The 22,862-nt window shown below is 37.8% G+C and overlaps 2 protein-coding genes across 2 annotated transcripts; one reads left to right on the top strand and one right to left on the bottom strand.

Moving 5' to 3' along the window:
• Positions 1-113: 113 nt before the first annotated feature.
• Positions 114-20,587, bottom strand: LOC105391128 (ankyrin repeat domain-containing protein 13D). The gene is made up of 14 exons (XM_048622558.1): positions 20,280-20,587; positions 18,585-18,726; positions 17,328-17,498; positions 16,983-17,087; positions 16,076-16,219; positions 15,369-15,543; positions 14,070-14,280; positions 13,400-13,573; positions 13,005-13,122; positions 11,753-11,900; positions 10,622-10,736; positions 10,047-10,147; positions 9,368-9,563; positions 114-2,223 (listed from the first exon to the last, which is right to left on the bottom strand). The coding sequence occupies exons 1-13, from the start codon at positions 20,385-20,387 to the stop codon at positions 9,371-9,373; spliced, it is 1,905 nt and encodes a 634-aa protein (XP_048478515.1). The 5' UTR covers positions 20,388-20,587; the 3' UTR covers positions 114-2,223; positions 9,368-9,370.
• Positions 20,588-20,918: 331 nt separating this feature from the next.
• On the top strand, positions 20,919-22,399 carry LOC105384447 (dnaJ homolog subfamily C member 28). The gene is made up of 4 exons (XM_011554680.3): positions 20,919-21,094; positions 21,170-21,385; positions 21,472-21,828; positions 21,945-22,399. The coding sequence occupies exons 1-4, from the start codon at positions 20,996-20,998 to the stop codon at positions 22,389-22,391; spliced, it is 1,119 nt and encodes a 372-aa protein (XP_011552982.3). The 5' UTR covers positions 20,919-20,995; the 3' UTR covers positions 22,392-22,399.
• Positions 22,400-22,862: the final 463 nt, after the last annotated feature.

Genomic DNA, 22,862 nt, shown 5'->3' with positions numbered 1-22,862 from the left:
GCGATAAGGCCGCCATTTGTACATTTAATGTGTTAGATTAAGTTTTTTGTAATGTTGTCCATGTTTTTGTGTACAAATAAAGAATATCTATCTTTAAATAAAAACACAGTAAAAAAACTTTTGGTAATATTTTTATCAATATACAGAAATATAATCATTAAATACACGCTTATTTCATCAATGCATGCTTGTACAATGTCCCTTATTTTGTAACATAAAATAAACCTACTTTAGAGTTAGAAGAAAAGCTCGACCAAAAACATAATTTAAGGCGACATGTGACTATAATCAATTGCTGAATAGAAATGCTACTCAATTACCTAATTGGATAAGTTATGAAACCTCGATTTAGTTGGGATTGTACATATTTTTTTGATATTTCATAATGTAATACATTATTGCTTGGTAAATTAATCCATCTACTGTTTTTTGGTCGAGCTCAAGGCAGGCGTAAGGGTATGTTCCGATTAAATTCACATTACAACACATTCAAATTAAGCAATGTTCTCCAATTAAATTAAACAACGTCTCAGGGTAGAACTTAATCAGTGATCGATCCAATTCCCAATTTCACATTTAGTTTTGGAAAAAAATGCCGTTTATCGGATTATATTTTAAAAGCCTTGTCTTTCACTGATTAAATGTGCCCCTGCATATAACAGTTGTATGTGGCCCTAATCGGAACGTACCCTAAGGATACCTAGCGGGTAACCTTCATTCTTAGACCTGAGATGCAAACATCAACTTTATGAAAGTACCTAATCGATAAGTATAGGAGACATTTGAATATCGTCCATATTTTAAAATAAATTGTTACACTTGCCCGACGGCTAAAAACGGAAGGCTATTAAAAGTTTTCCGGTGAATCACGGGTACCATTAATCATTTTATGAAACTATCGACGCTAGAAAGACTAAAATAACTAAACATAATTTTTTAGACAATAAATTACCTGCATTGCTGGAAATATTTCCGCGTTGGGCAAGCTATATAAATCTTTATGAAAAAAAATATGTCGCTTAGGTATTTTTGTTTGTCTAGCGTCGTTATGTTTCTTAGACTACGTATCGTACGTATCACGGTTCATGGTAACCTTATTACCTAAAGCATAAAGTTGACTTTTGCATCAAAAGTATCAATAAATCACAGATTAAAAACCAGCGCTAAGCTATTTCTATACGCTGACTGCAATTAGTGTGAAGAATTACTATGTTATATTGTGATTTTGGTAAGTATGCTAAATATTCGTAGTCCCTATCATTTGACAACAGTGCTTTAAACAAATAAAAATGCATGCATTACATACATACAAACTAGTATAACTAGGATAGATTCAGAAAACACTAATTGTAAAATGATAGTGGTACTGCCTAATTTAGTAAGAAGGACTATAAATATTTAGTCCCATATAAAATATAAACAAAACTACTATGTATTAGGAATACAGGTAAGAGATCATAATTTAAGTCCCTTAGATCAATTAAATAAACAATTTTGCATTTACAAAGTACTTAATTACAGCGAGACCATTTAGATGTAATACTTTTTTATAAATCTTTTGTTTACATTTCTGAACCAGATTGGTTGGAAAAAATAGTTGGTTATAATTTTTTTAGATCATACTTTAATATCTCTACAGTGAATTAATCAAATATTATGTCAAGTAATGAATAGTCAGAATACTTAAAATGTAGGTTATTGCACAGGATATAAGATCTTAGGTTAAATTAATTTATTTTATTGCTTTTCCAGTAAGTATCAATATTATAAAAAAATTACCACCATAACTGCCTTCCATCGACAGATATTTATATCAACTTCGAATTAGTCTAGATATCTTATCTAGCTTTAATTACTATAATAAATATATTCTAACCTGTAAATAAATAAGGAATACAAATACAGTATATAAAAAAAAGTAAATGTACGGAGCTTTACATTATGTTTTGAAATCCTGGTTTTATGCAACTTTAAAAAAACATTTAATAGTATTATACCGGGATTTTACATGGTAAATAATTACATCAATCTATCTTGTCTCCTTCAACATAAGATTCCTTCTTGTAAAACAAACGAATAAAATCTCTCGGGCATACACTGGAGTGCAGATTAAATAAATATATTGCCTACATCATTAATGTGTAGAATTTTACCTACTATTTATAAAACATACGTTTAGGCATTAAAGTCTTCAATTGGACGCTGGGTAAGTGCAGAGGCGATCTGTAATAAAATATGTTATGATTCAATGACGCGTATATTATATTATCATTTTTTAAACTTGAGCCAAAACTTACTCATAAGAAAAGAATGCTCATTATAACATTGTTTTCTTGCTTAATTCGTTGCTGCTAAGGGTGCTTTTAGGGTACACAACGCGACAAAAAATTAATAAAGAAAAGAAATTTATTTTAAACCATTTATTTTGGCCGTAGTTTATTTGTTTAATAGTATTTTATTTAAAAAGACACACAAAGATTGTTTACCTTTTTCGCCAAATAAGAATGAATACAGTATAGGTGCTTGTTTATTGCCATAAATTCCATGTATAATGTATTTTTTCTTACTTGTCGTAGATTCTGAGCAATCTTGGAGTGTCTTTTTATTTGAATTAATCTATAACTAAGTTATAAAATAAAACATAATGACAAATGAAATACTTACAAGCAAAAATGATTGATTTAATAAATTTATTTATTGGCCATAAAAAAATTTAAGTACAACAAAGAATTTTACATCATGTAAACAGTAAAAGTAATTAACAGTTTGTTTACTGAACAAAAGAAAACATAAAATTCTGGTTTGGTTACTGATGCCTAAGCTAGGTAAAACCTGTATTATAGGCAACAGTGCCATCCCGCAAATTAAACTAGGTACACAGATATGGTATTTACTCCGTTACTGTTAATTGGAACTAATAGAGTAGGTGCAACAGTATTGTAAGTATAACTAAACAGCCAGAACATAAAAATAAAGTAGAATTTACCTACTTAAAATTAAACACAAATCACAAAATTTATATAAAAATAAGGTTACTATTAATTTATAAGTTTACTAAACACAAATTTACTATTAAGTTAAATGAAAGTTTATCTTGTGGACAAAAGTAAATCTTCCGTATCATCATAAGAAAGATCTTGAAGAATTTCAGTTAGTTTATTTTTACAGCTAGTTTTATTAAGATTTTTTATCATCGCTATTTTGCTTAACTTATTATAGAGAAAACTACCAAGATAACAAGTGAATCTATGTGTAAAAAATGGTTGAATTTGACTATGTTGTACACTCTGTCTGCACGACGTCTACCTAATGAACTCGGATTAGTTTTGTGCTGTATTAAACATACTTGGCGGACAAAAAGCTGACGGACAATCAGTAGGTTTGTCTTTTTGTACAACAGAGTGGTTGGGTGTCTATATGGAAGGAAATGGCTAACCTTAAGTATAGCCCGTTGCGCTCTTTCTAAGATAATCAAGTGAGTCTTGGCTGCTCCTCCCCATGTATCGATGCAGTATGTCAGCAAAGACTGACATAAGGCGAAATAAACCATTCTGATCAATTTAGGGTCAGCAACATGTCGAATATTTTTAAAAACAACGATCAGTTTCCTAATACGATTCGATAATTGTTGAATATGGGGCAGAAATTTAAGGTGTCTATCCAATACTACACCCAAGTACTTAATTGTCGGTACATTTTCAATTTTCGGAAAATTGCATGCGACTAAAGGAAACCTGTGACAGTCAGATTGATGAGCAGTAATGAGATAATTTAGACGGTTCGCAGGTTGGGAACTTTTAAGTATAGTGAATGGTAGATATTTGGTTTTATCAGGGTTTAAACTAAGCAGATTTTGACGTAAGCAAGTGGATACCTTATCGAAACCAGATTGTGCACGAAAGTAAACCTCTTCCCAACTTTCACCGCTAAAGACCAATGCCGTGTCATCAGCAAACGTAAAGATTTTTCCATTTGGTAGCTCAAGGTTGCACAGGTCATTTATATAAATTAAGAAAAGAGTGGGACCTAAAATGCTACCCTGAGGGACGCCATATGTAACTGGAAGTGGTTCGCTAGTAAAATTTCCAATTTTCGCAGACTGTGTCCTCTTAGAAAGGTAATCATTAAAAAGTTGAAGTTGGAGATCCCGAATTCCCAATCTTTCTAACTTACACAGAAGCCGAGGGATAGACACCGTGTCAAACGCCTTCGCGAGATCGAGGAAGATTGCTAGACATTTTTCGCCGGCATCAAGACCTCGGACTATATGATCTGTAAGGTCAGATACAGCGTCAGCAGTAGATCTGCCCTTCCTAAAGCCGTATTGATTACATGAAAGAAGATTTTCCGATTCTAGATAATTGATAAGTCGATTATTGATTATTCTTTCTAAAATTTTTGATAGTGTTGGGAGGATAGATATGGGTCTATAATTACCAACATCAGCTTTGTCACCAGATTTATGAATTGGAATGATAATGGAATGTTTGAAAGCGTCAGGAAACCTACCAGACCTTAAAGATAGATTACAAATATGAACTATTAGACCCGACAAGAGTTCTTTGTTCTGCTTGACAATTAACCCGGAGATATTGTCCCACCCAGATGATGAATTACATTTTAGATTATTAATCAGTCCCATTACTTCCCTTACATCTGTATCAAGCATAACAAATGAGTTGACCATAGGATTTGTCGGTGTATCAAGGATGTTTGGCTTATATGGGTTGTGGAGGTTATCTTCTAATATTTTATTTGCAAGTTTCCTGCCAACATCGGCAAAAAAAGTATTTATGTTATTTACTGCCTCGTTAGGTGAATCTACTGTGGATATCAGGTCCTGAGCTATAATTTTTTGTTTTTTAAATTGTGTTATGTTGTTGATAACCTTCCAAGTTTGTTTCATATTTGTCGAGCAAGCTTTTTCTAATTCCGTCTTTTGGTGCTGGCGTTTCAGTTTTTTCAACAAATCATTGCAGAAGTTTCTATACCTGTGATAGACAATTTTAACCATTTCATCCTCGATATTTTTTTGACATTTTTTGTGCATTTTGTCTCTGGTTTTAATACATTTTAGGAGACCTGGAGTTATCCAGGGTTTTAAAGGAGTTTTCCTACGTGAAAGAGTAACTACGGTTGTGTTATTTTCGACGATATTAGATATCTTTCTAACTAAAATATCCGAAGCTATGTTACAGTCATCTGACTCCAGAACTGGTTTAAAGTCTGTTGCTTTTAGGTCACTGCTAATACCGGTGTAATTTATTTTTTTAATAGTTTTGGCTGTAATTTTTTGTCTGTTCAGATTAAAGGAGATAAGAGCAGAGTCATGGTCGGTTACACTGTGTGTGACAACAATCGTTGAAGAGGGATGCTTGCTTCGGAGTAAAACATGATCTAAGCAGTTTTCTAGCCTCGTTGGAAAGGTGTGCGCTGGTAGAAGACCATGAGATGCAGTGAGGTCCAGGTAGTTAGGTGCGTGTCTGTCACTGTTATTAAGTTTTATGTCAATGTTTACATCTCCTATTAGAATTACATTACTGTATTTATTTAATTTTTCAAGCACAGAGTCTAGTGATTTTAAAAATAGTTCGGTGTTATAAAAAGATGGTGATCTATATATAGAGACTAATGCAAAACTATTATCAATAGTAGTAACTAAACAGTTTCCTTCAAGAAATTCCGGCTCGTAGTAACTAAAGTTTAAACCTGCTTTAATGTATATAACTATGCCATCATTTTGATTTTTGTTATTCTTAGAAGATAACTGTAAGTAATTGTCAACTTGAGGAATACAAGTATTGGTAGGAGAATTTAGCCAACACTCCGTTAAAACAATAATATCGGGGTTAACATTCATTATGTGCAATGTGGAAAGAAAACTATCGATATTACAAGATATACTACGAATATTTTGTGTTAAAATCTGAAACTTGTTTGAGTGCTCTTTTAGAACTTTGCAGCAGTCCTCAGGAACACAAATGTATGAGTTCGAGACGGTAATCTCATCTATATTATTAGTTATTGTTGAAATTATATCATCCATTTATAACGGTGAAACAAACACAAGACCTTTTGTGTGGAATGTCACAATGATTAATTGGTACAAGAAAAGCAAAAAGCTGGTAAAAAACTAACTGTTTAGGTGTTGATTGAGATAAGCAGTTTATTTTTGTCCGTGATTGTGTGATTTGTGTGATAATATTTAAATATAAATGTTGAAGTTTAATCAAAATTGTACATAAAATAAAAGGTTTAAGTGTTATGGTTTTAACTATACATAGTGCATGCATTTTTAAAAAGGTTAAGATAATTAAGTAATTGCTAGAAACTAGTCAGTTATTTGCAGATTTCAATTTGGACAAATCTTGCTCCGTAGTGATACGAATGTAAGGAGTGCCCTCTTTCTTGCGAAGAAATATTTTGCCATTATTGATCCAACAGTAGTCGTAAGCATTCGTTTTTGCGTAGTCACGTGCCAGAAAGTGTAGTTTTTTCAATTTTGGTGTGAGACTTTCAGATATGAAAACGGGTTTCGGCGGCATGGCTGGGTGGACACATGAAGTATTTAACTTATCTTTGCGTTCTTTGTTGAATGACTTATATGACTGGAGAAATTTCTCCTTCGTCAGCACGCTCGTAAACTCAGCAATTATAGGTTTCGAATCAGATTTGGTACTCATTTTGAAGACATCTCGCAGGTCTGACGGCTGTATAGGAACATTTATAGTTTCACCGATTTTCCGTACTGTGTTTATCAGATCGATTTTTGATTCTTGTTTATCCAGAGAAGCGTTTCGAATTTCGATACTAGATGAGCGAAGGGTGCGCTCTAGATAATCAATTTTATCTTCAAGTGATTGAATGTGTGACATGTTTGCCTTCCGTTCAAGTTCCAGATGATTCATTCTTTCCAATAGGTCATCATACTGCTTAGAAATGAATTCCACAGATGCCTGAATTGAGACATTTTGTTCTTTGATATCCTTTACCGTAGACAACAGAGACTCAAATTTTTTATCTTGTATTTTTTGCCATTGAGTGAACATGTTTTTCATTTCTGTTAGTAAAGATGTTTGGTCGTCGTCGTGTTTACGTTTGTTACGACAGATAATATTCAACATATTTTTCTCAATTGGGTCAGGCGTAGTGCATTTATTCAAGTTTGGTTCTGAGCCCGCATGCTGTAGGGTAAGCGGAGAGTGTGGAGGCGTTCGCTTCAATTTACTCATTTTATGGATTTGATAGGTCAAATAAATTAAAAAAGATTGTGTTGCTGCCAGGGGAATCGAACTCGTGTTCAATGCTTAGTGAAGCGGTCTCTTTCCGACCGAGCTATTCGACTTCTTGGCTTTGGAAGCGAAATAGGTAATCGTACTTTAGACGCAATGACGTATTAGAACGTCGGTGTGGATTGTTGATTGACTGGTTTGTAATTTTGTCACTGAGCACTGATTTGATTACCCACGATATTATGGTTTCTTGCAAAAACGTTCAACTATATCTAACCTAGTTATATCTAATGACTATATCACATCGACTATGGATGAAGGTGATCAAGTAGATGTAGTTTTTACAGATTATTCCAAAGCATTTGATCGCATTGACCATGTTATTCTTTTGAAAAAACTTCAAAGCGCTGGTATCCATGGTAATTTATTCAGATGGTTCACCTCATACATCAATAATCGATCTCAGGCGGTAACAATAAATGGATTTACATCGGGATGGCAGTTTGTTCCTTCGGGAGTTCCGCAGGGATCGTTATTAGGTCCTCTGTTATTTATTATCTTTATAAATGATATCAATTCTTGTTTTGCCTCATCTAAATTCATATTATTTGCCGATGATATGAAAATTTACAGTAAAATCCACTCTGACCAAGATTGTGTATCACTACAGAGGGATCTTGACTCTTTTAGCAAGTATTGTGAAGTAAATAGACTGGATCTAAATGTATCAAAATGCTTCTATATCACTTTCTCACGAAAACATTCCAATATAATTTTTTCTTATAAACTTAAAAATCAATCAGTTAGCTCTGTGAACTACATCAGAGATTTAGGCCTAGTTCAGGATTCCAAACTTCTCTATGATAGGCATATAGATAATATCATTAAAAAAGCATCAAGAAGCCTAGGATTTATAATACGATCCTGTGCTAAATTCAAAAATATTAAACCAATTAAGATATTGTATTGTTCTCTTGTACGAAGTATCCTAGAATATGCTTCTGAAGTATGGAACCCACGTTATGACTATTACATAAATCGAATTGAATCTATCCAGCGTAAATTTTTAAGATACATACAGTTTAAAACGGGTATTTATGACATAAGTTATGACCTTCGCTGTAAAAGACATCATTTGCTACCTTTACAACTACGGCGGCGGATAGCTGACCTGTCTTACCTACATAAGATCATCAATGGTAATATCGATTCTCCTGAATTGCTTGAGTGTGTTAAGATGAAGGTACCTACAAGATCAAGTCGAACTGGTTTTCAACTACACGTACCTAAAGCTAACACTAACTATAGGCAAAATAGTTTCTTTGTACGGGTGAGTAGACAGTTCAATGCTATGGCAAATGAGATTGACTTTTTTAACTGTAGTTTATTATCGTTGAAAAGAAATTTGGCATCGGAGTACTTTGGTTCCCAGACAAACGATTAGCTTTAGTATTCTTTATTAAAATAACAATATAAGTTCTTATTCTCACTGTTAGCGTAATTTAATTCTAGTCATTGCTAATTGCGTAGTTTTACGAAATGTGTAAATTAGACTTACCATAACTGTTTTTTCTTTTTGTAATAATTTACTACCATATGCGAAAACTATTAAATGGCTCTTAGATGCATCATATAAATGTAAACTAGTTTAAGATAGCTGTAAGTTTTCCGAATACGATAAAATAAAATAATAAATAAATAAAATTATTTTATAACTGATACCTTATTTAAGCTTTTAAAGTGGGATTTATATACATCACTGTGACCATTAGAAGTAATCACAACTAGTAATAATAACTTTTATGTATTTTAAGCACTTTAGACACCACAATACTTTTTTTAACCGGAGCGTTATAAGAATACGTGTTACCGCTATGGCGCGCAGCGGGGGGGGATTTCGTAATTAAACCATTTATTTTGGCCGTAGTTTATTTGTTTAATAGTATTTTATTAAAAAGACACACAAAGATTGTTTACCTTTTTCGCCAAATAAGAATGAATACAGTATAGGTTGCTTCGATGTATGTGCAATAACACTATAAAAAAATGTTCCAATGTCCACCGACCAATTGGTTATTTAACCTACAGGTTTATTACCGTGTAACGTTCATGGTCTATGTTTTGACCTCACTTACCAGCTACTTATCGAGCAGAGACAACCGGATGGCCTCGTCCAAGGCTCTCTGTTCCTCCATGAGTTCGCTCTCGAGTCTAGAATGTTCTTGGGCGGATAGTGCCAGCGCCGCTTGCAAGTCGTCTTCGATTGGTGGCGGTGCGGGCGCGGCTTGCTGCGGCCCGACTGATAGCGAAGCGAGAGACGCCTCGATTGCTCTGCGAAGAAAAACTAGCCGTGTATGCTACGGTTTGGCTAATCTAGGTGCTGTTTTGTGTTGCTTGTGTATTCCAGGGCACTTTTTACATATATTAAACCTAGTAGTAGAGAAAAATACTAACTCCTTTATTCATAGAGCTCTTTGTCTCGTTCAAAAAAGGTTTACAAATGACGTTGCGATATTAGAATTTCTACTGGCACAAAGAGTCGAAACTCGTGTGTTTCAAAATAATGTGTGAACCTCCTCTATACTAAAAATACGGTTTATGAATTGTTAAAGCCCTTGTATATTGTATAGGTATACCAGTATTGATAAAATGATGATGACCAAAACCTAGTGCAGCAAAAACCAAATATATCCTTTACAACTCGAAAATATCTGTCCAACACAGCAACCTCACAGTCACACACCTACAACACAAACTCTAGCTTCACACACAAGTGTATGCCAAAAGTGCGAGCGAGCGAGACGGGTGCATTACCTCTGCAGCTGTCTCTCCTCCGAGTTGAGGAGGTTGGGCGAGGCGGAGCGGGGCGAGGGGGTGACGGGCCGCGCGCCGCGTAGCGCCTCCCATACGTCCACCTGGGAATAGTATGTGGTTGTAGTACTTTTATAGATCAACCCAAGAACGGTAACATTATATAAACTACAAGTTGTTATTTTATCAATATACATAAGATATACACACCCAGGGTAACTGGCAGAAAATGCTGTAGGTACGTATTTTCATTTTGTAATATTTGTGCAATAAATAAATAATATAGGTACTGACTTTGGCTGGTTAACTGGTGTCTGATACACTGAGTAAGTTTCATTATGGAACAGAAAAGTTTCAGTTAAGTGTGTAAAGTGTGATACAATGACCTGACTACGGTAATTACACTGATAAAATTCCACCTTGTAAATTTAAAGCAAGCGACGATAATTAAAAATTAGCTCAATAAACGGCTGAATGACTAATGAAACGTAGACATCATACAGTGAAAAGCCGAAGTAGCTTAAGACACTTTTATTTCCAATACCTAAAACACCCGTAAATTCTAAGGTTATTTTTACCTGGTCATCCTGTGTGCCGCTCTCCATCAAGCTCTGTTGTATCGCGTACTGCAGTAGACCCTCTTCATCGTCCAACCCGCAGTGTCTATCATCCAGGGCCGTCGCGTCTTTGTAACTGAAAAAAAAAGTTTTCTTAGGTATCGGAATGTGAGTATTTTTCTTTGCAAGTTACAGTCATGTTTCCTCTACTTAAAGTATTTGAGGAACCACATCTACCTTGAAGACACTATTTCGGTCTTCTTGGGGGTGTATGGTGGGGCGCAAGTGGAATGAGTCAAAATTCCGGAACACAATTGGTGTGCGGTATGCCGCTCGATCGCTATTTTTTATTAAAAAAAATCTTGTACGAGCCGCAACTCGTACATCGCCGCATCAGCGGATCATTTTACAACAAACCAATAACTTTTCACGTATTCATTAGTATACTTTTGTAACGGGCCGTTACCAAACCGTCAAATTTATATAAATTAAGTTCAAACTGAGATAACACAATAATAGCAATATAATAATTAAATAGTCATACAATAATAGTCATTCATTTAGTTATATAATAAATTATAAAATGTCATGTTTAATCGGTATTATTAATTCTCACCCCGTATACCTACCGAGGTTATTTCCCTCCAGGGGCCTCAGGATCAAGATCAGGATAGCTAGGACCGCACTCCTTCAGAGGCCCGGCATCAAGTTGAGCTAGCCCAAGACCGCTTCCCGGTATATATTAATTGAGAGTTATTAGGTAGGTACCAGCCCTAAGCACTAGTAACATAGTCATAAGGGTAAGTATCATATTACAATATAGCACCCAACCCCTACTCTCGGGGGAGGCCAGGCAGGTCGATTCACCCAGGGGTCGCTCCCCGGTGATCCAGACCAGCTCCAGCTGAGCTGCTACATTACACTTTCAGCAATCACGTCGGTTACTCATCCTAATAATTATCATAAGGCATTGATTATCAATAAATCCATTTACAGTTACAAAACTCCTATCGTTTATCTACTGTAAGGTCCGTACCGTACGTTCTATTCCTTCGAGCCGGACCTGAACCAGAGACCTACCTTAATGTCTATTAAGACAGATCCTCAGTTTTTTTGTTACTTTTATGTACGCAATATTATGAATAAACTCACCCGGGTGGTATCGCGAAGCAAGCGTCGTCTATGACGGCCGATATCCTGTCTCCCTCTTCAATGCTTTGTACGTGCGGCACCGGAGTTTCCGTTCCGAAGATGTTTCCGAACGTGATGCGTGCGTTCAGAACGTGGAATAGTGGGATTTCTGGAAGTTAAAAATGTTGTCATTAAAATCTATGGCTACCGTTTGTTTGTCTTAAAGAAATCAGCTTTATGGATACTCTTAGCAGATTTTTACTGGGGTATAAAAGTATCATGGGCTCTGAATAATCAACAGATAAGCTTTTAAATACGGAAAATAAATGGATTATATATTTTCAATCTTTTATAACTATGTACAGTTCCCCAAAATTGATAATGCACATAGAAATCTTCGTCATTGTTCGGCAACGGTCGTATTCCCGAGCGTTAGAAAACTATTATGTATTTAGAGTGGTTAAGTGCATTTTCTTCATGAAATTTTAGTAGAATTATGTAATTGGTGCTAAAAGAGATAATTGATTTATCAGTAACGAAATTTGATTCGATAATTCATAATATTCCATAATATTAAAATTTACTTCGAAAATGTTACAGTAGGTACTTTTCAAGTGTCTTACTGAAGCTGATGTAAAGATGGATGAAAGAAGGTTTGAATAACACAAGGTTTATATTATAAGGAGAAATGGATTTCAAACACAGGTTTACATTAAAATTTTTAAATATCAGTTCAAAAGTATTTACAGCACTGATTATTTCACATTAATAAAAATGTTTCAATTAAAATCTCAGTTCAAAAGTATTTTCAGCGCTGATCATTCACAATAATATTACAATTACAAACTTAGTCTTTTGGGTGTGGCTTTATTGGCAAAGTGAAGTCTATCAATGTGACGTATATTTTATTCTTAAATGTGCCTCATAATATGGCGTCGTCAAAAATAATTAAAGTTGAAATTAAATTCACATTTGAAAAAATAACAAGAACGATGTGTAATTTGCAGCTCTTTATAATTCCACAAAAGTAATATTGATCTTGACCTTGAGACCTTTGACTGATCGGTGACAGCCACCGACCGCCCAAATTGTTTTCGATTATGTGTCACATGATATTGACTACTATTTCTTTCGAACAAGAATCGAAATGCAAGTGCTTTGTTTAAGGCTCAACGATTCAATGATTCGGGTGTTTCCGGGAATACGACAGTTTGCGAAGATTTGCGTGCGCATTATTAATATGGGAGAACTGTATGTATAATTTTGAACATACCTATTTTAACTGGAAAGCCAGCTGGCAGCTGCATTTGTATAAAGTCTTTTAACTTGGCGAAGTGCGGAGACGACATGGAAGCCATTAGATCGAGGATGGGCATTATTTGCTCTTGAAGCTGAAAAAAAACAACAATATTAATTACAATAACCTTAAAAACACATGCAAGTTCCGAACAATTGCTATTCATATTCAAATTATTTCCATGGCTTTTACAAACGTAGCACGGTGCTAATGTCAAGGCTATATCTGTCTCGCTAGCTTATTAGCAGCGATGTAAAACAGGGGCGTTATAAGTTTAACGTGTCTGTGTGTACGTTTATCTGTCTTTGGTATCGTAGCACCCGAACGGCTGAACCGATTTTCATCTAGTTTTTTATCTAAAAAACACAAACCTGCAACGGATAATCCTCACAAAGCCACAGCGTAGCCTTGAACTTCTGTACTTTGGTGGCTAAATGCCTCGGCCGCCCGATGTCGCCCTCTGGCGGCTGTTCCGAGAAGTATTCTTCGGCTGTCAACGGCCGCGACGGCGCGGGCGCAGGGGCAGGACACTCCACTTCTTCTGGCTGGAAAGAGGCGGTAATTTAGAAAAAGAACGAAACAACGGCTGCTGTAGACGTTAACAACTACTGCGTGTGTCTTGTGCGTGTTAAACAAAAGTGGATGTAACTGATTCATGGACGGGGATTCGACCGCGGACCAATCGGTCTTGCAACGTAAATACATTATTCACCTACAACCTTGGATTAACAATATTATATCGTTAATACAACAAATTAACAACTCAGATACATGATATACATTCAAACTTTTGTTTTTAATTCGTCCTCCTCGTCTCTTCTGGTTTTGAATCGCTCGCTTCACTCGGCCTTAGTTTTGTTTTTCCCGAGTCCTGACATAACTAACAGTTTGCCAGTTTAGTACGAAATCACTTGGCTGATCAAAAATTGCCCTACCTCGGAGTTAGTAAGCGCTAACAGCGGCTGCAGGGGCGCTCGGGGGCCGGGGGCGGGGGGCGCGGGGGCGGGGCCGGGGCTCGCCTTGTGCTCTCTACACTCTCACCTCGGAGTTAGTAAGCGCGAGCAGCGGCTGCAGGGGCGCGCGGGGGCCGGGGGCGGGGGCCGCGGGGGGCGCGGGGGACGCGGGGGACGCCAGGTGCTCCCGTCTGGTCGCCGACACCAGCTCCACGTTGTGCGCGCCCCACACCACGCAGCTGAACCCGTTTACTAGCTCGGTCTTGTCTTGCCGCCAGCCCCAGATGCCGCATTTGTTTCTGGAATGTTAAATATTGGAAATTATAGTGAGTTTATAGTGTGTATTATTAACATTGAAATTGAAATTGTATACTGTATAGTATGACGACGTTTTATATTATTATAAGGCATTATGATAACGATACTCGTAATGATGACATAGCGCAGTATTCATAATTCGAGCGCGGTTAGTGCATGTGACGTAGGAAATATGGCCGCGCTATGTTTTGGAGTAGAACCCCGAGCACATACGCGCAGCGTCTCGTATGTCGCGTGTGACGTTCTTATCATGGAACCTCAGCCTTATACGCTTCGCATACATCGCTCCCTGTGGGACGCCCTAACTCCATTACCTCTCGAAGCTGATCTTGTCCGTGTCCAAGTAGTTGATGGCGATGGGCTGCGCCAGTCGCTGTTGCACGCTGTGCGCGCTACATGTTACATGCAGGGACGCGTCCATAACATTTGGCGTTCCCCAGGGAAGTGTGTTGGGCCCCACTTTATTTTTAATATACATAAATGATCTGACAAAAGAGCGGTGGTAGCTCAGTCGGGTAAGCGCCCGCTTCTCACGCAAGAGATGCGGGTTCGATCCCGGCGCTGACATGTACCAATGAGTTCTTTTAACTTAAGTACAATGTATACCATCGCTCTTACGGTGAAGGAAACACATCGTGAGGAAACCTGCATATCTAGATTTAGCACATCTAGATATGTGAACCCACCAACCCGCAGTGGACCAGCGTGGTGGGAAATGGTCCAAGCTTAGGAAGGCAGTTTAGACCTTGGGGATATGCACAAAGGTTCCACTCGAGAGAGCCAGGTGCAGGTACTTACACCCCCATAGAGAATAGAATAGAATAGAATATATCTGACAAATTTGAAAATAAATAATGGACATATTTTTTCGTATGCAGATGATACTGCAATTGTGTGCAAAACCAATTGTAACTGCGAAATTATTGAAAGAGTAGCTTACACAAAATATCTAGGGGTAATCATTGATCAATGACTATCGTGGCATATGCACATAGAATACGTAAATGAGAGGATAAGAAAACTGGTTTGGATCTTCAAGACATTACGGCATGTTGCATCAAATACTCACCTCTCGAAGCTGATCTTGTCCGTGTCCAGATAATTAATGGCGATGGGCTGCGCCAGTCGCTGTTGCACGCTGTGCGCGGAGGGCGCGGGCCAGGCCGCCTCGGCCGCCGCGTCGAGGTGGGAACACCACACTGTGTTGCGCTCGTGGTCCAGCTCGATCAGACTGGCTGCGTTGCCTGTGAAGAAACGTGAGCATCGTCAGTAAAATCTGTGGAGTTTTATGACTTGGAATTTGCACGAGATACCTCTTCTCGTCAGAGAAGTAGGTACGTTACTTGGTAGGTATAAATAGTTCAACAGGAGACGCAAGGTTGGTGGTCACTGGACCAAATATAAACCAAAGAGCAGATGCAATAATTATGGTTGTAGTCTTTAGTCTAGTTTCTTTAACTTTGTTGAAGAAGTTGTTCTGTAATTTTATAGAAAAAAATGATTATCAAGCCGCAGCGCAACCTCGTATGTAGGTATTGTACTTAAATTTTACATGACAATTCAGGCCGTCACGCACCAGCACAGTGTGTGATAGTTTATTTTACATCTATTTATATTAAAGCTACTTTTACGATGCGGCCCGGCACTCTTTTTTGGACATAATCACACAATCCTTTACAGTCCTCTTTTTTACGTAGACATGAAGTGCTTGGCGGTGAATAATCCGTCGCAACAAACATACATATGAAGCGGTGAATAATCCATCAAACAACATACCTTGTCCAGTAAAGATATAAGTCCTATCTCCTCGCTGCCAGCGATTGTTCTCGAAGCCGACGAGCGTGGTGTCGACGCGCACGTTGGCGCCGCGCTTGTACACCTTGTACGTGTCGAACGGACACATGCGGGAGACGAGCGGCACTGGAATAGGGAAGATTTAATGGTTAGTGGTACAAAAATGGGAGGTAAAGGTGCGATTTGGCAGCAGACGATGCGTGAAGTCAAATAGTGGGAAAGCCAACTCAATAAATACCGAACTCATACAAAAAGTATTTCATAGATCGCGGCGCGCTTTTACACCTTGAACCTACGAGTCGACGGACACATGCGGGACACAAGCGGCACTGTTATAGGGAAGGAGTGGAGGTTATAGTGATAAGTACACCAATGGGAGGTTAAATTTCATCTTGCTGCTGTTAACTTTCGCGCGCGGCCGACGAGACGGAAGGGCGATGTCGATATTTGTAAACTCTATTTACGTGTATTATACATCACATCACATAGCCGTCAGCACCGCAAAGCAGTGCTGTGTAAAGTTTAGGTATACATTTTCAGCATATTTGATAGCTGATGAGTTAAAAGGAGTACACTTAGCTTAAAAAACGAAATAGGTTAAAAGTACTCTGATGGATATAGCTACAGTAAAAAGGTTTTAGGAAGATAAGTTATCAGTTACTACTATAGCATTTTTGAAGGGTACTCTAAAAAGTGTTAGGGCTGTAATGAACGAGTAAACAAGATACGAGTTCAGCTGACGGGACGGTTGGTCGTGTCCTGGTTGTAATGTGTAATAGGTATAAAAACGAAAGCCACTTGATGACATTCGATTCGAAGCGTTTCCCTAATCCAGCCCTTATATGCTTCTTATAAAACTCAAAGCTGCTCCCAGCTCCCACCCACTCACCCCAACTAGTGAACTCCCACTTCATCTCCACATAGAAGTCGGGCGCTAGACTCAGGCGCTGCAGCAGCTCGGGCACGCCGCCCGACCGCAGGACGTGTCCCATCACTAGACTCACCCCAGCTAGTGAACTCCCACTTCATCTCCACATAGAAGTCGGGCGCTAGACTCAGGCGCTGCAGCAGCTCGGGCACGCCGCCCGACCGCAGGACGTGTCCCATCACTAGACTCACCCCAGCTAGTGAACTCCCACTTCATCTCCACATAGAAGTCGGGCGCCAGACTCAGGCGCTGCAGCAGCTCGGGCACGCCGCCCGACCGCAGGACGTGTCCCATCACTAGACTCACCCCAGCTAGTGAACTCCCACTTCATCTCCACATAGAAGTCGGGCGCCAGACTCAGGCGCTGCAGCAGCTCGGGCACGCCGCCCGAGCGCAGCACATGTCGCTGGAAGTCGCGGCGCCCCAGCACTAGTGAGAGTAACTCCGCGTCACCGGTCGCCGTCGCTTCTTGCACCGCTGTGGGAGGTAATGAGGTTAAGGTTAGAGGTAGGTATTAGAATTAGAGTGAGGAGATGCTGAATGTACCTAAGGCTGGTTTTAAAGTCACGCTGACCCAGTGGAGCGCTGCCCGTCAACATATTTGTAAGCCAAGTTTCAAAACTTAGTTCTTATGTCAGTCTATTTACCTATAATACCATCATCAACTATTCAAAGCGAAATAAACTTATTTGAATGAATTGTACATGGTGTATGGTATGCTTTATCGTAGCTTTGAGTATACCCACCGCCGCTGGGATTAGGCTAATCTAGAGGGATCATGATAGTGATAGGGTATCGATTAATTCATAGGCATTATAGCTAACCCGTTGTCTAACTAAGAAGAAAAAGCGGTTGTATATATAGCTATGTATGTATTTGTTACCTTAATCTATTCAATTTGGACTAAGAAAAGTTTTCTATTTTTATTATGTATTGAGAAATGAACCAACCTAATTCAAGGCTAAGTACCTTATTTTCAGGAACACTATAATTAGACTAGCTCACTACACGGGTTTGTGAGTGATTCAGACTACAATGGCCTTCAGCCGTGACCTAAAACTAGCAGATTACTGCCAAAGGCTAACCACTAAGCTTACAGTTTTCTTTACACGCAATCGCGTCATAAAGTAGGTATTATTGGAAACTAGTGAGAAACGCCCACAAAGATTAGTTACATACTTCATGTAGGTACTTATGTACCTAGTTAATATACAGGTATCATTATAAATGCCCTGGTATGCGCTCCAGCCACTACACGGGTTCGTTATCTACGTTGATAAACTCGTTTAATGTGCATTCCACTAATAAAGTGCCATATTTAAGGCGATTCGCGATATACTGTTTATCTATGCGGATTCGTTATAGGTACCTAATTGTCCGAGTACGATGGAACATGGAGCTGCCCATTCTACCTTGCATGAGATGCTCTGGCGCGCGCCACAGGAGCGCTAATGGATTGGATACCTAGCTTTATGTGTTAGATTAAGTTTTGTATTGTTGTCCATATTTTTGTGTGCAAATAAAGAATATCTTATCTTATCTTTATATTCACACATTACTTACCTGTCCAGCCGTCCTTCTCGCAGTTGACATCAGCGCCGGCCTCCACCAGCGCCTTCACACACTCCACATGGGCCAGGGTGACCGCCAACAGCAGAGGAGTGCGGCCCCGGGGATCCTTCGATTCTAACTCTTCTGTCATGAACTGAAAGGTTCAAATCCATTTCTGAATAAAGTTTTCTGAATGAAAATATGAATAATAGTTAACTTTTTGCAAAGGTACTTCCCCTTCAGGTGGTACCACCTTGCGACATCCTGTATATCAAATACTCAAGTACTATAAGCCTAGTTATGTATAGCATATTGTCTCACCATTTGCTTTGCCTTTTAAGTAACAACAATAGCACATAACATGAGTCATCTGAACAGACAAGAAAATATCTGAACTAATTTAGTTATCACTACTGTCTGTAGTCATGTGTATATGTATTTATTTACAAGGACACATGAACTAGCCCAAACAATAACTGTTAGACATTATTAAGCCAGTTACTGGAGGGTTACTCTATACTTACGAAATGCAAACTACCGGTAGTGCAATTAGCACATTTAATACAATGAGATAGAGATACAGTAATGGTTTGCACCACTCTCAGCTTTCTGATACTTATTTTCTCATAATTTTACTTTTCCTAGCATGTTAATGTCTTGAATTGGGTATAGGTCTCTTCCAAGGAGCAGATGCTGGGTAATTTTATATATCATATCATATATGTCATATCCGACGACCGAATGGCGTAGTGGTTAGTGACCCTGACTACTGAGCCGATGGTCCCGGGTTCGATTCCCGGCTGGGGCAGATATTTGTTTAAACACAGATATTTGTTCTCGGGTCTTGGATGTGCCCGTAAAATGGCAATAGGCCCGCCCCCTATTACATTGGGACTAACATAACACTCTGGCGAAAAGTGGGTGCAGCAATGCACCTCTGCCTACCCCGCAAGGGAGTACATTAGTACAAGGTGTGAGTGCGTGTTTTTTTTTTTTTGGAGATAATATATTACATAATAATATGACAATCCAACTAGCCAGAGCCTGTATTATGGGTATTAGACAGCTGATATATCTATGTTACTGTGTTATTCATCATTAGCTTATAGCAGTCCACTGCTGGACATAAGCCTCTCCCAAATCCCATCATAACCAGCCACCTTTCAGCCACTATGTTATTGTCTGTACCTAATTCCTTAGCTAGTTTCAATGTACAAATATTTGACAAGAAGCTATTGACTTGGCCTAATACCACTTCAGTGGCTTCTTTAGTAATAAGATTATTTTAATGTTTCACAAAAGAGAAACTTCTAAGGTTTCCATTGATTAAACAGTATTATTATTAACTTTAATTTTAATTCACATAAATAACACATTTATTTATATCTGAAAATACGACTAAAAATACTGACTTTTTTAGTAGACAACTAGGTTTTATCAAAGTGGTGGTGTATGAAAGATAAGGAAGTACATACATGCACAAAATCAATAGGCAAATTGTTAAATGTATATTAAAACTGATAAAAACTAGTAACTGTAGTCAAGGTGTCTCCTTGTAGGTAATGTAACAGTTCAGATTCTTATAACTTAACTTATAGCACAAAATCCTACATTCCCGGTCAACAAACGAACGTACGAAAAGTACACAAAATTGTGTATTTCATTGTAGCTAACAACTTAAGAAAGAATGGAGATAGTAGGGAATACCTTCTTAGAGTCCAGAGCCTTCTTTAATTCCTCATGCCGGTTATTCCACACTAACCAGTGGATTGGATAGCGGTTTTCGATTTCCTCTGTTGACATCGACATGGTCATCAATTCATTTACTTTAAAACGTTATCGTAGTATTCGTTTTCCTAGAAGCACCCCAAAACTATAATTTACTGCGCATCAAAAGATGCAATTAATGTTTTTGAGAACGCAGAAATTTATATTTGTAGTCCAAACACAGCAAAATTCAGCGAAAACCGAAATAAAACACCAACCACAAGCAACCAAACCCAATCAAACGTTATTGTCAGTGTCACTGTCAATTCAAATGTCAAATTACCAGTCACGGAATTCACAGATGCGTTCGTTAAGCCAGATCTCAGAATAAAAACGACCACGCTTAGCCAGATTTACAATGCATCGACCTCTATTTCCATTGCACCCATAAAAACCAGCTAGCTACAGTAGGCTTGTGGTCAGATATGGCATGGACATTGGACAATCTCACTGAATAACTGAAACTGATTGTATTAGGGAATTTCGAGTCGTTAATATTCTGAGGACCAACAGATATTTTATTCTGTCGTTGTGACAGATGTCAAAATTGTCATTTTTTTTTTTGACACTTGACAGAAAATAAGTGAGGGGGGGTGCGAGGGCAAAAATCAAAATAAACAAGAATTTTTTACCGATTTAGTCATAAAAACCTTAAAATGAACGTTAATTTGCACATCTATCGAAAGAGTTTACTGAATATCAGAAATTTGTTTCACAGGCAGATCACTTCGGACCGCCCTGATAAAAAAATCCAGGTAAAATACCAGTAAAATATTTAACACAAGTCTTATGAATTTATTACAATACAATCATTCATTTCTATTCCACAGGAATGTTACAATATCCTGAACTTACCTCAAGGGTCAAAACACGCAGATGTGAAAAAAGCTTTTGTTGATTTGGCCAAAAAATACCACCCAGATTCAGGATCTCCAGAAGCGGACATAGAAAAGTTTGTAGCTGTAGAAAATGCTTTCAGAACTTTATCTAAACATATTACTGGCAGCAGCACCACCGAGGTTGTTCCAAAAATATTTGATATCAAGGTGTGTATTCTATTTAATAAATATTGAAGTTCACTGAATCATATCTAAGACCAATTACCAGTACTAACCCTTTTCTTTTTTGCTAGCATACAGCCCCACAACATCGCCAGTATCTAAGCTTTGAAGGAGTTGGTCACGGCACTCCCTCCCAGAGACAGAGGCAGTGGGAAAAGGCCCGCGCTCAGCAGGCAGCGGATAATGTCATGGAACACAGAGTAGCCAAATCCATGGCTTCAGAAAATACACTCATGAAAAAGGAAAAAAACTATTTTGCAAAAAAGCATGATATAAAAACAAAATATGGATTTGATAGATTAGTAGAAGATTTGATTCAAGAGTCCATATCAAAAGGAGAGTTTGAGAACTTGAGCGGTAAAGGGAAGCCATTGAAAGACCAAAACAGGAATCCTTATGTAGATTTTACAACTCATAAAATTAATGAGGTACCTACTTACTTATGAATAATATTTTCTTTTTTATCATTATTAGTCAAAATCAATTCATTATTTATTTCTGAACACTCAAACTTTCATATTAATAAAAAGCTAATTATTTCCAGGTCCTAATCAACAATGGCTTTGTGCCAGAATGGATAACAATGAACAAGGAAATAGCACAAGAGATTGAAGCCCTGAAGCAAGAACTTCAAAAGGACCGCATGTTTCTAGGACCATATCCACTCTCTGAAGAGGAGGCCCCCAAATGGGCCAAACTTTCACAAGGCTATGAGGGCATAGCTGAGAGTATCAACAAGAAAATCAACCACTATAATCTGATTGTACCTTTGCTTAACAAACAGAGGCTACATATTCAGTTTGAAGAGATTTGTGATGATGTGTTGCAGAATGGTATCCACTCAGTGTATCAGAAAGAGGATGAGACACATAAGGAACTGCAATACGAGTCAGTGCCTAATTACCATGACGACCTTTTAGGTGCACTATTCAAAGCCTTCTCTGAGGTTTTCAGTTTAGAGAAAGAAAAGAAAAAAGAAGCTGGGAGATGAAAGAAGCAGGTTTACCCATAGAACTATCTAAACAACATTTGAACAATCATATGACTTTAGGTACTTATATTTTGTTTACAAAACCCTAACTGTGATTTAGTGCAATAAAATTATTTGTTACTTACAAGTAGTCATGCTCTTTTCTCAAACTAAATGTCGAGGTTCACCGTCATTACTTACTTATTCCCAATTCTTGCTGGGGAGCAAATCCCCAGCGGAGATTGGGAAAAAAGATCGTAAAGAATGGCGGGGCCGAAGTGAAGCGCCGCCATTCTTTACGATCTTTAGGTCATTAGGTCAAAAATATAATTAGAATAGAATAGAATACTCTTTATTTTGCACCATTAAAGACAACATTACAATTCACAACTTATATATAAAATAGTACAAAAAAGGAAAAATTAATATTTTTATTCAAAAGTAAATCATGTAGTGGTTAAACCAAAGCCATTCTAAATAAATTTATTATGA

Source organism: Plutella xylostella, chromosome 8, assembly GCF_932276165.1.
Source record: "Plutella xylostella chromosome 8, ilPluXylo3.1, whole genome shotgun sequence".
Lineage (NCBI taxonomy): Eukaryota > Metazoa > Arthropoda > Insecta > Lepidoptera > Plutellidae > Plutella > Plutella xylostella.
The sequence above is the reverse complement of the archived record's forward strand: the minus strand, read 5'-3'. Positions and strand labels throughout refer to the sequence as shown.